Source organism: Canis lupus, chromosome 18, assembly GCF_048164855.1.
Source record: "Canis lupus baileyi chromosome 18, mCanLup2.hap1, whole genome shotgun sequence".
NCBI classification, from domain to species: Eukaryota; Metazoa; Chordata; class Mammalia; order Carnivora; family Canidae; genus Canis; species Canis lupus.
This window is the reverse complement of record NC_132855.1, coordinates 17525198-17538379: the sequence shown is the minus strand read 5'-3', so window position 1 is coordinate 17538379 and position 13182 is coordinate 17525198. Positions and strand designations below refer to the sequence as shown.

At 52.0% G+C, this 13182-nt stretch overlaps 1 protein-coding gene across 7 annotated transcripts in view; it reads left to right on the top strand.

The window, feature by feature from the left end:
- Window positions 1-13182, top strand: part of MINDY4 (MINDY lysine 48 deubiquitinase 4) — a 104265-nt gene that overhangs the window by 47765 nt on the left and 43318 nt on the right. For all 7 annotated transcript variants that reach the window (XR_012010712.1, XR_012010713.1, XM_072783595.1 and 4 more), the window contains exons 7-9: window positions 2577-2683; window positions 5187-5303; window positions 6511-6599. Coding sequence is in view for 5 of the 7 variants with exons in the window: in XM_072783595.1 (XP_072639696.1) it covers window positions 2577-2683; window positions 5187-5303; window positions 6511-6599 (313 nt within the window). In the remaining 2 variants the exon portion in view is untranslated. The remainder of the gene's footprint in view (window positions 1-2576; window positions 2684-5186; window positions 5304-6510; window positions 6600-13182) is intronic.

Sequence of the window (13182 nt, the reverse complement as noted above, 5' to 3'; positions counted from 1 at the left end):
TTATATATTACTGTGTGTGCGTGTGTGTATATATGTTTTCCTCTAAAGGGTAAATACAATGGTATGGGAAACAAACTCCCTTGCTTCTTTTCAACCAGACCCTTATTCCAGGGCCTTAAAAATAGCATCCTGAAACCACCGGCATTTGCAGATGGTTTTGTCTGCTTGGCCAACATGTCATTCTGGAGTGCTTTGTTTTTCCTTCGCATGGCGGTCCCACCACATCTGGGCCCGAGGCCTGCTCTGTGGTCCTGAACCAAATCCCTGCGCAGGGGCCAACTTCCTCCTGGCATAGCTGAGGATGGCTGCTTGCTCTCGGGGGCCCCACCCGGTCTGTGTCCCCCGGGCCCCCAGCTTTCAGTCTCAGATTCACTTCATGGAGCCCCGAGCAGAGCTCCTTTTGGCCCCAACTCCCTCCCGGACAAACTCAGACTAAACAGAAGCCTCCAAATAGGCTTAAATACTGCCCCTTGTTCGCCTCCAGGAAACAGTCTGGGCTGAGGCGTTGCAAGGAGCCCTTTGGGGCCTGGTAGAGTCACTCAGGTTATCTTCCCATCTGTTCTGGGCCTCAGCTGCCCAGGGTTGAATTAATCACACATCTGTTCCCCCAGGGAACATTCTCGGTATTGATCTTTGCAAGCCTGCCCATTGGCCTTCCCTCCCTGTACCTCTCTTCCTCCCCCCTCTCTCTCTCCCTCTCCTTCTCTGTCTCTCCTCCTCCCTGCCTCTTGCTTTCCTTCATTTCCCTTTAGCCCCACCCCCACGCTCCCATGACCCTCCTCTCCTCGAGCCACCATTCTCCAGTACTTAGTCAATATCTGTTTACTTGTGTATGTTCTTGCAAAATGTGTAGTGTTTTTTGTGTGCATGTGTTTGTGACGGTTGTAAATCGCATCCGCCTTACACATCCCATCCGCATTCTTGCTTTCTCTACTGAGCACCATGTTTTTAAGACCTATGTACGTTGCTGAGTGAACATTTGGTCATAATTCTGGGTACTTTTATAAGGCTGTGGTCACAGGGCAACTTTTTCAGAGGCCCTAACTAAGAAGAGTTCTCATTTAAATTCCAGACTTACTTTTAATTTTTTTCAGCTTAAAGGTGGAAGGGTTTCCTTCTCAGTGGAGTTGGCCTCGTCCTGTGCCTGGTCCTCCTCCAGGGGAGAAAAGGAGACTGTAGAATAGGATATAAGACGTGTGTCCTGGGGATGTTGGCCTTTGGATAGCATCTCCAGAAGATGTGGGGCAGGGATAATGACAATTCTGTAGTCCCAGATGTACAGAATTATGAGCAATAATGTTGATTTCTATGTAGTGGAGTGTACTTTTAAAATAATCATTTAATCTTGGGAAAATGAGGAAAAAACAGGTTCAGTAGGCTCTCTGGAGACTGGTCCACTCAGCTTTGCCAGCATAATTATCCTGGATTGTTTTCACTTGGGTCCTTCCTCTGAGTGTTCTGGTAAATGCTGCAGCCGTGGGTAAAGAGGCAGGACGGAGGCTCAGCCAGCTAGGAAGGCACAGGCTGGTGCTGCCAAGACCACGCTGGGACCCTCTCCGGGCCTCTGTTGCTCCAGCTGTAGGAAGACCATATGGGATATGTGACTTAGTGTCCCTTCTGGCTGGAGGTCCAGGGAGGTCTGGAAGTCTGGCTGGCAGGATGGCAGAACAATTAGGAGTTGGCCTGGGTTTTATCCTGTCTCTGCCACTTTTCCTTCTGCAGGCTATCAGGCCGGTCATTTCACTTCTGTAGGCTCAGTTTCTCACCTGTAAGTGGGCGTGGTGATAATTGCCCCATCTTGGGACTGTTACAGGACTTAGGTGCTAAAACACAAGTGGTTGGTAAGTGAAAGCCATGACAGTGATAATCTATTATTATTATTATTTCATCAGGAATGGTGGCATTTTCTTTCCTAATTCTGCCCTCTTCATGTTTGTCCTCGGCCATAGGTTTGCACGCCCTGCCCACCTTTTTTAAGAAACATGTCTGAGGGAGGCTTTTCTGGGCCTGACTCCATGCCATGGCTTCAGACCTAGGCTCTTGTTTCACTGCATGTCCGTAGGCAGAACTTTCTAGTGGACCAGTAGCCAAATCACAGCATACTTGTGCCATGGACCAGCATGGAGCTGTGACAAGGAGCAGCTTGCGAAAAGGAGCACCTTTTTTCCTTCTGGTGAAGGGCTGGGAACTCCAAAGAGGAGAGGCAGGTTGAAGCTGGGAAAGCCCTCCTTTCATTCAAACTTATCCATGTCTTTCGTGTTAAAAGATTTCTTTTTTTTTTTAAAGATAGATTTATTTATTTATTTATTTATTTATTTATTTATTTATTTATTTATTTGAAGAGGGTGAGCTGGGGGAGGGACAGAGGAAGAGGGGAAGGAGAGAATCTGAAGTAGACTCCCTGCTGAGTATGGAGCCTGGTAGGAGGCTCAATCCATGACCCTGAGATCATGACCTGAGCTGAAACTAGGAATTGGACACCTCACCGACTGAGCCACCCAGACACCCCAAGTGATTTCTTACTCTGTTCTCTATGCATCATAACGAGAAGCTCACATGTCCTGGTATTCTTTCAGAGGATGTGGAGGATGAACTGACAAGGGAAGAAGTGATCCTGTCTCCAGTCCCAACGATGCTCAAGCTGCAAATAGTGTCAAAGCCGATGGACCTTTCAGTGGCCAAGGTTGGTGTGGAGTTAAAAGTATGGATGGATACATTTTGATTTGAATTGGTATGAATCGGTGCAGTGTGAATTGAGGCTGTCTTGGTGTGAATTGGTGTGGGTGAGGTGACTTTGATCCCTCTGGCCCCATTCAGCTTATGTCTCAGTCATTGTTAAAATGGAAATTCCAGTCAGGAAAATGAGGGCCTTGTCCTCTCCAAGAGGAGGTGAGCGTACAACCTCCTCCCATTCAGACATTCCAGGGTCTCGTTCTCCTTTCGGCCTACTGCTGCTACCCCACGTGTGCAACAGGCAACTCCAGAGTTGTGATGGCAGTAGGAGGACTGTCCTCATTAGACTGGCTCTTTGGCGCTCATCTCCCAAGCTGGGCTCAGGCTGCATCGAAGTGAGGGAAGGATATCCGGGTGTTAATCATTCCTTAGCATCGGGTTCACATCGGCATTGGCCTCCTGGGGGCACTTGAGGTCATAAGACTTAGGGAGCAGGTTCCTGGCCTTGTCAGCCTCCTCTGCAGGGATGCCCTGGATTCCTCACCATCTCAGCTGCCAGATGGCCTCACCTCTCCCCTTGGCCGGCGGTTTCTGGGGGATGGAATGCTGCTCCTGCTGTCTGCCACTGGCTCTTCAACCAGGATCCAGGAGGAAAAGCTAAAATGCCTGGGGATGCAGTTGACCTCCTTTGCTTCCTACCTATAAGTATTTACTCAGCTCACAGATAAAAAAGTCAAAGATTTTTCTAGGAGTGTTATCCCTTTCCATTCCTCCCCTCTCTTTTCTTTCCTTCTTTTCAGACCATAGGGCAGAGGAGGCCAGGGGGTCGGGTCAGACACTCTACATGGCCTCAAGCCCGGGAGTAAGTGCTCTGGCTATCTGTAGCCACAGGGCTGTGATTCATTGCAGTGCACACTCCTATTTTGAGAAGGGCCCTTTGAGACTCCTAAAATCAGACCATCCAGCAGTAGCATTTCCGAAAGCTGGAAAACCTGAGGCCCACCCAGGGAAAAGGAGGGCCCAGGGCACAGGCATCCATAGCACCCAGGCTTCCAGGCTTGCAACTCTGTGGCCTGGTGACCACGCTGTGCCTAGCGGGCTGTCGTTCTGTGATTAAGAGAACAGACATGGGCTTCAGCCAGCAAACTCCAGTCCCTGTAGTTTCTAAGCTCTCAAAAAACTCAGTACAAATTTGTTTTTGTTTGATTGTTGTTGTGTAAGACAGGAAACCAAGTCCTGGCAGTTGAATTCATCCAGCCTTCTCTCCTGTGTGCCGCCAGCCCACATTTGACGTCGTGTAGACAAATGCTTTGATCAATTAGACTTCCTCACGTGTAATGAAAAAAAAATTCTGAAAGGAAATAATCTGAATCTGCAGGAAAGATCTGACCTGGAGAGGTGGCCATACAACCCATGTGTTGATCCTTCAGAGACCTTATAAAATCATGGTGGACAGAGAGGAGGTAGAGGCATTAGGAGGGGGCATCCTAGGAGAGGCTCTGCCTTCCAGGGCTGCTCAGGGCACTTTCCAGGGCTCTGTAGAGTAGGTCTTGGGTTTATGGGAGATGCACAGTGATATCAATATCAGCTAGAAATTTAGAGGATACAGAGCTGTGAAAAAATGGAGGTACTGCCTTGGGGGGTGGTGGGAACCCCTTCACTGGGTTGTTGGGGTTCAAGTTGAGTTCACAGGGGACCACTTGTAGGTGATGGCATAGAGGAGATTCTTACATGTAGTAGGGGGTGGTACTAGCGCAGGGGCTGGCAAACTTTTTCTGTAAAGGGACAGATCGTGTATTTTGGGCTCTCTGTTGCAGCCGCTCGACTCTGCCATTGTAACGTAGAAGCCAGCATCAAAAATCTATAAGTAAATGGGTGATCCCATGTTTCAGTAAAACTTTATTTACAAAACATGTGTGGGGCCAAATTTGGCCTGTGAGTCATAGTTTGCTAAGCCTGTCTTACGGCACCAGTTCTCCAACATAGCTGCACTTTGGAATTGCCTGGAGAGCTTTTAAAATTACAGACACTGGAGTCTAACACCCCGGGGTTCTGATTTAGCTGGGCTGGTATGTGGCCTGAGCACCAGGATTGTTAAGCGCTCCACAGGTGATTATAGCGTGCAGTCGAGAACCTCCAAGGTCTCTTCTAGAACTAAAATTTTGTGTTTCAGTTTTCCTCTAAGGAACCTAAAAAGACTTGGGCCTGGGTCATCATAGGCTGGTTTGGCCTGCGGATGTTCCAGAGCCAAGACCCTCAGGGTCACACTTTCTCTTCTCTCAAATGTGAGAAGAATGAGTTTGTGAAAGAACGAAAGTCGATGACCTTGCTGGAAAACAGACTGCTCTGCTAGAATGCAAGACCAGCTCCTGAGGGACTTCAAACACTGAGCAGCATAATACTATGATTTAATACTAATAATACTAATAATAGTAATACTAATACTAATTTAATACTAATAATACTAAGTTTGCCCTTAAGACAACTAACGAAACCCTCTCTTCTTTTGACAGGACATAAAGACTCTTCTGTTCGGTTCCAGCTTTTGCTGTTTCAATGAAGAATGGAAACTTCAGAGTTTTTCCTTCAGTGACAAAGCGTCATTAAAATATGGCATCGTGCAGAACAAGGCAGGTTGCCTTTACGACTCCCAGGGATGTTTCTGTGGGCCTGGCATGCAGGGTGTCCTCCAGTTTGCTAAGTCCCATGCACATTTCCTGAGCTATCCAGTGCTGGCTAGCCCCAGGTTCATCACCCAGTGCTGGGACTTCATGGGGGGCTGGCAGAGCAAGAGCTGGGGAATGTGACCCTCACCCTACCAAGGCTTCTCCTCAATGTCCAGAAGCCTCTCTGAGAGGGGCGGAAGGGGGCCTTGTGTTTGGCTGGGCGCATCAAAGAGGGTCCTCAGGCAGAGTCTTGGGAAATGGTGTTGCAGGTAGGGCTGGAAAGAGGAGGACACTTGAAGCAGGAGGCAGCATGAATAAAGGGGAGGCTTTGAGAAGAAGTGCATGAAGGGGAGGTGCCTTGTAAGACAGGGAAATGTAGGTAGGCTGGGGCAGGTGTGTACACATTTCCCGAGATACACACTTTAAGGGCCAGAAGATACTCGAAATCCAGCAGCCCAATAGGGTTCTGTTTCTCAAGCCCCTAGAGTCTCCCCTGCCTCTCACTGCCTGTGGAAGAACCGCAGGACTATTAGCCTCTGTCCCTAGTGTGGCCAAGCTCAGCACCTCTTCCTGCACCCACAGTTCAAGGGTACTCACACCTGCTACTCTGATAATCCTTGTACTTGTGGATGCCTACAGGGATGAACTCTAAAGGAGCTTTCTTCCTCTAACATGGGTGAGGGGGCCAAGACACACCTAACGGGTGCTCAGGCAGGCCACAGCTGGGTAGAAGGTGCTCACATAAGCAGAGGCTGCTGAAGGGGCTGCTGAGATCGTCAGGGAGGGCTTCCTGGTAGAGGACGCCTTTAGGATGGGCCTTGAAGGCTGAGCAAACCATTGACATCCTCAGCCTGTGGAAGCATGGCCCTGGATGACTGGGTCATACCTGGTTGTATACCTGACTGGCTGTGAGGGCGGGCTTTCCTCGCAGGAGACATTGCAGACCCGTTGCTTCTCCGGTGCTGGGCCCCGGGGCCTCTGTCCCCGCCCTTCTCTGTGATCAGGCTCAGTGCCTCGTAGAAGTACTCAGCGTATCAAAGGCCCATGTGTGAGAGGTGGTGGCTTCGTGGCCCCGTGTCTATAACCTGTGGGTAGAGGCTGGTTCTGGAGGAACAGACAGCTCTGCCTTGGGCCAGTCCTCACTGGCACTAATGTATGTCCTTCTTTGCAGGGGGGTCCCTGTGGGGTTCTGGCAGCTGTCCAAGGCTGTGTCCTACAAAAACTCCTATTTGAAGGAGATAGCAAAGCTGACGGCGTTCGGTAAGTCAGCGCTCATTCTAGCAATATCTTCTTTTCCCAAGTCTTTTCCTCAGTGTCCAGAAAAAACAAGCAAGGAAGCGTGTGTGTTCCCTGATATTTCCTGTCTTCTGGAAAGGGAAATGGCGACTGGCTCATGGGGCCAGCCCTGACCAGTTTAAATGACCTGCATGCGTTTGCCTCTAAAAGAAGGGAGGGTTGCTAAGTCCTGCTCCACGTGGCAAGCAGCGGCTGGAATGGCACCCAGACTCAGGCCGCCCCCTCCTCAGCAGTCGAGCGCAGCAGCTGCCCGAATCCCATCCACACCCACATCAACCTGCTGACCCTTCGACTGAGCCCAGGTCTCCCCTCCCTCCCCATGTTACCTCACCTCTGCCAACAGCCATTACCACGCATTCCAGCCGGCCCCACAGTGCATTGCTTCCACTCCCTTCAGCCATTTGTTTTCCACCTCACACATTAAGTGTTTACACATGGGCACCTCCTTCTCCTCACTCCATCGACTTTTCTGGAACATCTCTGTGCAGGCAGAGTGCTCTGTGAGGTTGAAGGGTGGATAGAAAACCACAGTTGTTTACTGTGGTGGGTGCTAAGATAGGATTGGCAAGGTGCTGGCCAAGGCCGGGGCTGGATGGCCAGTTTGAGATCAGCTTCTTACTTTCATCACCGCATGTGCCCAGTTACTAGCTTGGGCTCGGTTACCCCCCAGAACTCTAGAACTGGCATGTGTTCTTTTGTCTCTCTCTCTTAATTGAAATAGAACATGCATACAGAAAAGTACACATCTCAAAAAAGTGCACAACTCCTATATGCTCTGCTCAGTGCATTATTGCAAAGTCCCACACCCGGGAACCTATCAGCCAGATCAAGAAAGAAAAATATCTCCGGCACCCCAGAAGAGTCCTGCCTAGTAGATACTGCCATTCCCCTCCACAAAGTTGTGATTAAACAGATTCTAAAATCACAGCTGAGTTTTGCCAGTTTCTGAATATTTTTTTTAAAGATTTTATTTATTCATGAGAGACACAGAGAGAGAGGCAGAGGCACGGGCAGAGGGAGAAGCAGGCCCCATGCAGGGAGCCCGACGTGGGACTCGATCCCAGGTCTCCAGGATTACGCCCTGGGCCGAAGGCAGGTGCTAAACTACTAAGCCACCCAGGTGTCCCTAGTTTCTGAATTTTAATTAAAGGGACTTGCTCTTTGCTCTGGGCATTCCAGTGCCTTGAAAACCAAACCAAAAACCAAAACCAAACCAAACCAACCAAAAACCAAACCTGAGGTGTTATAAAGACAACAAAGGCCCATTCCTTGTTCATCCATGTTTAGATTCCTGGGAGAGATGCTGGCTCCCCTGATATCCTGCCAAGCTCAGGACAAATGAAACATCTTTTACCGGCTTAGAGGAGTTTGCCTCAGACAGGGCCTAAGTGAAGGTAGCTCTTCCTGCTTGGCATTTTAGAATTTGTCTAATAATATAATTTGTCTAATTACCAAGTAATCATCAAGGTGTTGTGTCTCAAGCTAATAGGTGCTAATTACCAGTGTAGCATAACTATAGCCAGAGCAGAGGGACATCGCATTTCCACAGCAGGATCCCACCTTGTCCTTGCTGTTCTCCGTGCCCATCCCCACCAGGCCGAACATAGCCGCTCCTGTCTGTGCAAGGCCTCTGCAAGGCCAGCCAGCAGACTGCTGCCCACAGTGACCACGGCCGACAGTTACCCTGCTGTCGACTCTCCTGGAGAGGCAGCACAGTGCATGAGATTCTGGAATGCTCCCTGCTTGCTAAGGGAGGGACCTCTTGCTGCCCTCAAAGGGTGCAGGGACTGTCCCTGAGTGCACATGCCCCTGCCTGCCCACCTTCCTTCCTTGCACTGAAAAGAAGCATGCAGGGAGGGCTGGGCAGGTGCTTGGAGGGAACACAGGGCTCAGCAGGACAGCCACAGCCTTGCTTTCATGGCACCTATGATCAAGCACGAGAGCCAGACAAGCAGGAGGCTCATAGGGATGTGCCAGATGCTCAGGGTTCACCAGACCTAGGCAGGGTGGGGCAGGCCTGTTGGAGGAGTGACATTTAACTCTCACTGAGGTCTGGAGATAATCAGGACTCCCAGTTGGCCTCACACACATCCTTGCACATGCTTGTTCCTCCCTCAGTGTCCCCCTTCCCAGCCAATCCCTCAGACTTCTTCTGGGCTCCTCATAGCACAGAGTCCTTGATATCAGGGAGGCCTTCCCTAGTTGAGACAAACCTGGGCCCACTCCAAGGCCTCCCCACCACTTGGTGCCCTCGTTCATTGACGTTGTTACCTGTCCACAGTCTTCTGTCCTTCCTCCTCCGCTGAGAACACCAGCCCCATGGGAACAGGGGCCTCCCTGGGCGGCCTGGTTCGCAGCCTGTCCCTGGCATCCAGCCCAGGGCCTACTCCACAGAAGAGGCCCTCAGAATTTTTGTTGAATGAACGCATGGACAAATGCATGAGTTATCCAGACTAACAGGGAGGGGAGGGAATGGTGTTCCAGTAAGGAGAACAATATGTCAGAGGCCCGAGGGCAGTGAGAGCAGGGCAGAGAGAGGAGCTGAGAGTTGCCTGAGGGTGCCTGGGGCAGAGTTTGGAGGGGCAGGATGAGATCTGAGGCTGGCGGATGGGTCAGGGCCAGGCTGCCACAAGGGCCTTGGGGTCTTACCAGCTGCTTGGGTCAGGCTGTGGCCTTGGCCCTTATGGGAGATGTCTCATAATTTATTTCGGCCCCCTTCTCCTTCAGAGCTGCTTTTGAACTTGGACTTTGTACTTGGGGGAAGTTGTGGATTGTTTCCCAAAGGTTGGGATGGGGTGTTTAAGTTGGTTCCAGGAAGGGCTGTTTCTGCCCAGGGCACACACAAGGCAGGCTTAGTTCCTTTTCGTCCCTCCCCACCACCACTGAGAGGATGTTCTAGCTTCTGTACCCATAGGCACATTCTCCAGGGAGCAGTCTGGTCCCCACACCAGAGAGGGGAGCCAGGGCCTGGAAGGCAAAAAGACGTCCTGGTTGTGGGTGCAAGTTGGGCTCTGGGTAGAAAGCAAACTGGGTCAGCTATGGGACGTGAGATTCTCTAACACCTCCCACCATCTGCAAGCCAGCCGCTGGCCATGCGTGGACTCAGGCCCCAGTTTACACTGACCGGTGTCTAAGCACTGACCAGAGGAGAGTTCCGTCAAGTCTTTGCTGGGAAGGAGGGAGGAGGGAGTGCATTCCTGGCTCCCACAGGCTCTCCATTGGCTGGGACTCAGAGGGGAGTTGGGGTCAGCCTAGATTGAAGGCCCACCGTGGCCAGGCTGGTGGGTCTGAGCTGGGTCCTAGGGGCAATGGTGGATAGGCAGAGGGAGAAGGGGGAAGAAGGAGCTGCTGGGGGATTTATGTAGGGGTGTGCCAGGTGGGAAAGAGCCCCAGTCTGGCTGCCTGGCTCAACCAGGAGAGGTCTGCGTGCAGTATCCAGGGAGATTGGCCTGCAGGCCAGGGCCCCCTCCTCCAGGAAGCATGGGAGCATCCATGCTGCGGAAGAGTGACCTCAGTTTTCTTGGGAGCCCCACAACTACTCCTTGTGGGGGAGAGCCCCACAACTAGTCTCACAACTGTTCCTTACCAGAAACACCTTCCCTTCTGCACCCCTAGCCCCTGCTGCCCCAGGTGCTGCAACCAGGGCTGACCTCCATGCAGGTTGAGTGCTGTGGGCTGGCTTTCTGCTTCCATCCACCGGGGTTCTATCAGGGGCTCAGGAAGAGGTACCTCAGAGGGGAACGAGCTGAGGGAGGTCCCAGTGGTGGTAGGCTATAGGCAAGGGCGGTGCCAGATGCCTACACACACACACACACACACACACACACACACACACACACACGAGTCCTGTGTTTCCTTCTCCTACTTCCCTTGCTGTGGGGCTGTGGTGGGGCTCGAGGGGGATTAGGGGTAGGAGGGGAGAGTCTTCTGGGTTCAAGCTAGGACTTGCAGCAAACCAAGGTCAGGGGAGCAAGGGCCTGGTGCCCAGGGCTGGCAGCAGAGGAGGGAAGTGAGAGCAGAGTCTTTGTGGCAGTGAGGCCCTGCAGGTCAGAAGCCACAGAGGGTTGTCCCTGCCACGTGAGTTTCCACGCAGCCTGTAGGTGCCCATGCTGAGGCTAGAAGGAGTATCCTGCTCTCCTTAGCCCATTCCAGGGTGGGACATACTGGGCTGGATCCAGAGACCTGGGCTGCAAGGCTTCACTTTTTCCAGTGGTGAATCTCTGTCTTGCCTCTAAGTTTGACTCGACGAGGAAATGCAAATCATCAAGGGCTGTGCAAGCAGGCAGGACCATAGGAAGCTCAGAAAGGGAAGATGCTCGCCCGGGGTCCCTCCTGGCATCTGCAGCTGAGCCTGTCTGCCATCTGACTCTGCTGTGCCCCAGAAGAAACTCTGAGCAATGGGAGAGCCAGAGGGGTCAGGAGGGGCTAGTGCCAGGAGGCTGATGGCCTGAGTTTAGAACACTTGGGTGCTGGACCCTATAGGGACTCTCATGACCAAGGTGCAGCTCTGTGTTTCACAGAGGGCTTCTGGGAAGACCCTCCCCCCCTTACCGCTGATTGGAAGAACTCAGTACAGAAGGGTACAAAGAGTAATACAGCAAAATCCTGGGGACCCCCTGCCTCGTGTGAACCACGGGTGACCTCCCTGTAGGAGCCTCTCTCTGTGCCCAGCACCTCTGGTTTCCTTGATTTCTTCATACAATTTTAATATTGATGGGTTGGGTTATTGATGTTTCTGCCTGGCTGGTGTGTGCTGAGTGGAGTTGGAGGCTTTCAGTACTTCGTTCTGACGCTGAAATTCCAGGATTTCAGAAATGACCCAACTTAAAAAAAAAATGCAGGTGACTCCTCTGTTCTCTTTAGGAACACCACGGTGGCCTGGCCCGCCCCGTCTAGGCAGCTGCCCAACTCTGGGCCCTGGGGGTGGAGGTGGGGGCTTGAAGGACCTGTGCGCCTTCCCACGCTGGGGCTGCAGGCCTGGCGGTGGGGCCCCTCCTCACGTCCTCCACCCACCACGGACGGGAACGATTCTGTGGAAGCTGCGTGGGGGATTGACTGCGCCCTCCAGGGAAGTCATGCTGAAATAAAGGCCTCTTGGCAGGGGTGGTGTTTTCTCGTCAGGGCTGTCTGGCTTCATTAGGGCCCACTCTGTCAGGCCGGCAGCTGGCCTCTCCTCAGTCGAGGACAGAGCCAGGCGGCAGGGCTCCGTGTTTTACCCCTTGAGGGAGGGGTCGTGCCAGTGGCTGGCTGTGGGAAGCGATGATGAGCCTCACTCCCCTGCAGGTCTAGAGAGAGCCACAGACAAGGATGTTGGCTCCTCACCTCCTCTGCCCTTTGAAATGGCCACATTCAAGGCTCAGAGAAGGAGGGACAGTTTTCTGAGGCCTGTCTGGACACCAGTAGCAGAGCTGGGGTTGGACCCCAGGTCCAGCGGTCCCCAGACCATGCTTCTTCCCACCCCTGGCAGCAGCTGGTGAGCCTGAGAGGGAACAGAAAGGCTGTGGTCATTTCCCAGCCTTCCTCTGGGTGGTTTGTAGATGTGGACTGCTGGGCACAGCAGAGTGGATGGGTGAGGCTAGTTGGAGATCATCAGCATCAGAACATCTCTTTAATCTGAAGGACTTGAGTAGTTTGGGCAAGCATGCAGGCTGTATTGCTCCCCTACGCCCACCACCACCCACCACCACCCATAGACAAATGTCTTCATCCTGCACTTCTCCCATGAGGAAGTAGATGCTTAAAGAAACTTCTCTTGGTTGGAGAGCCAGGCTGGGTGCTAGATTTGTGGGAGGAGTTTGATGAGTGTGTATCTGACCGATGAAGGCAACCCAGGACCATCCTGGTCGTTGAGGTTTTGCAGGTTAAAGCAGGGAGTTACCTGGTGAAGCTGGAGTCTGGGTGACTCACCCCACTGTTCCCTTCCTCTCGTCATCATCTGCATGGATAGCCCTGTCCACCCTGTGGCCAGTCAAATGGCAGAATGATGCTTGGGGGCACGTGGCCCGGTGTCCACATCTGTGTGGGAAGGTGAAGGCCAGCGAGGACCAGGGGCTTCCCTAAGGCCTGGGAGCCAGGAACCTAACCCAGGCCCGGCCACTGCACTTTCCCACCGTGTCTTCTGGAAAGATGTGTCTCTAAAGAGCAAACTGGGGCCCAGGAGAGGATGGAGAGATGGGAAGAGTTTCTAAATAGGAGCCAGTGAGAAGAATGAGGATTTTGGTGTAGAAACACAGAGGTTCAGAGGGTCTATGACCAGTTTGTGAGATCAGGAAGACATGAGTTGGATCTCTTGGTGGTGTTGCACGGTGCGGAAGAGACGGGCTTGAAGACAGAGGGATGCTGGTTCTTAAAGCCAAGAGCTCCAGACAGTTGGTTCCACTTCCCTGAGTTCTCCTTCCTCCCTCAATGCTGTTTTAATTTTTCCAACTTTACTGTGTGACCTCGAGTGTCTCAGTCTCCGTGCCTCAGTTTCCCTATCTTAAAAGGGGCAAGAATACTGCCAAGTTTATAAGGGAGCTTTGATGGGTGATGAAACAATACATGTGAA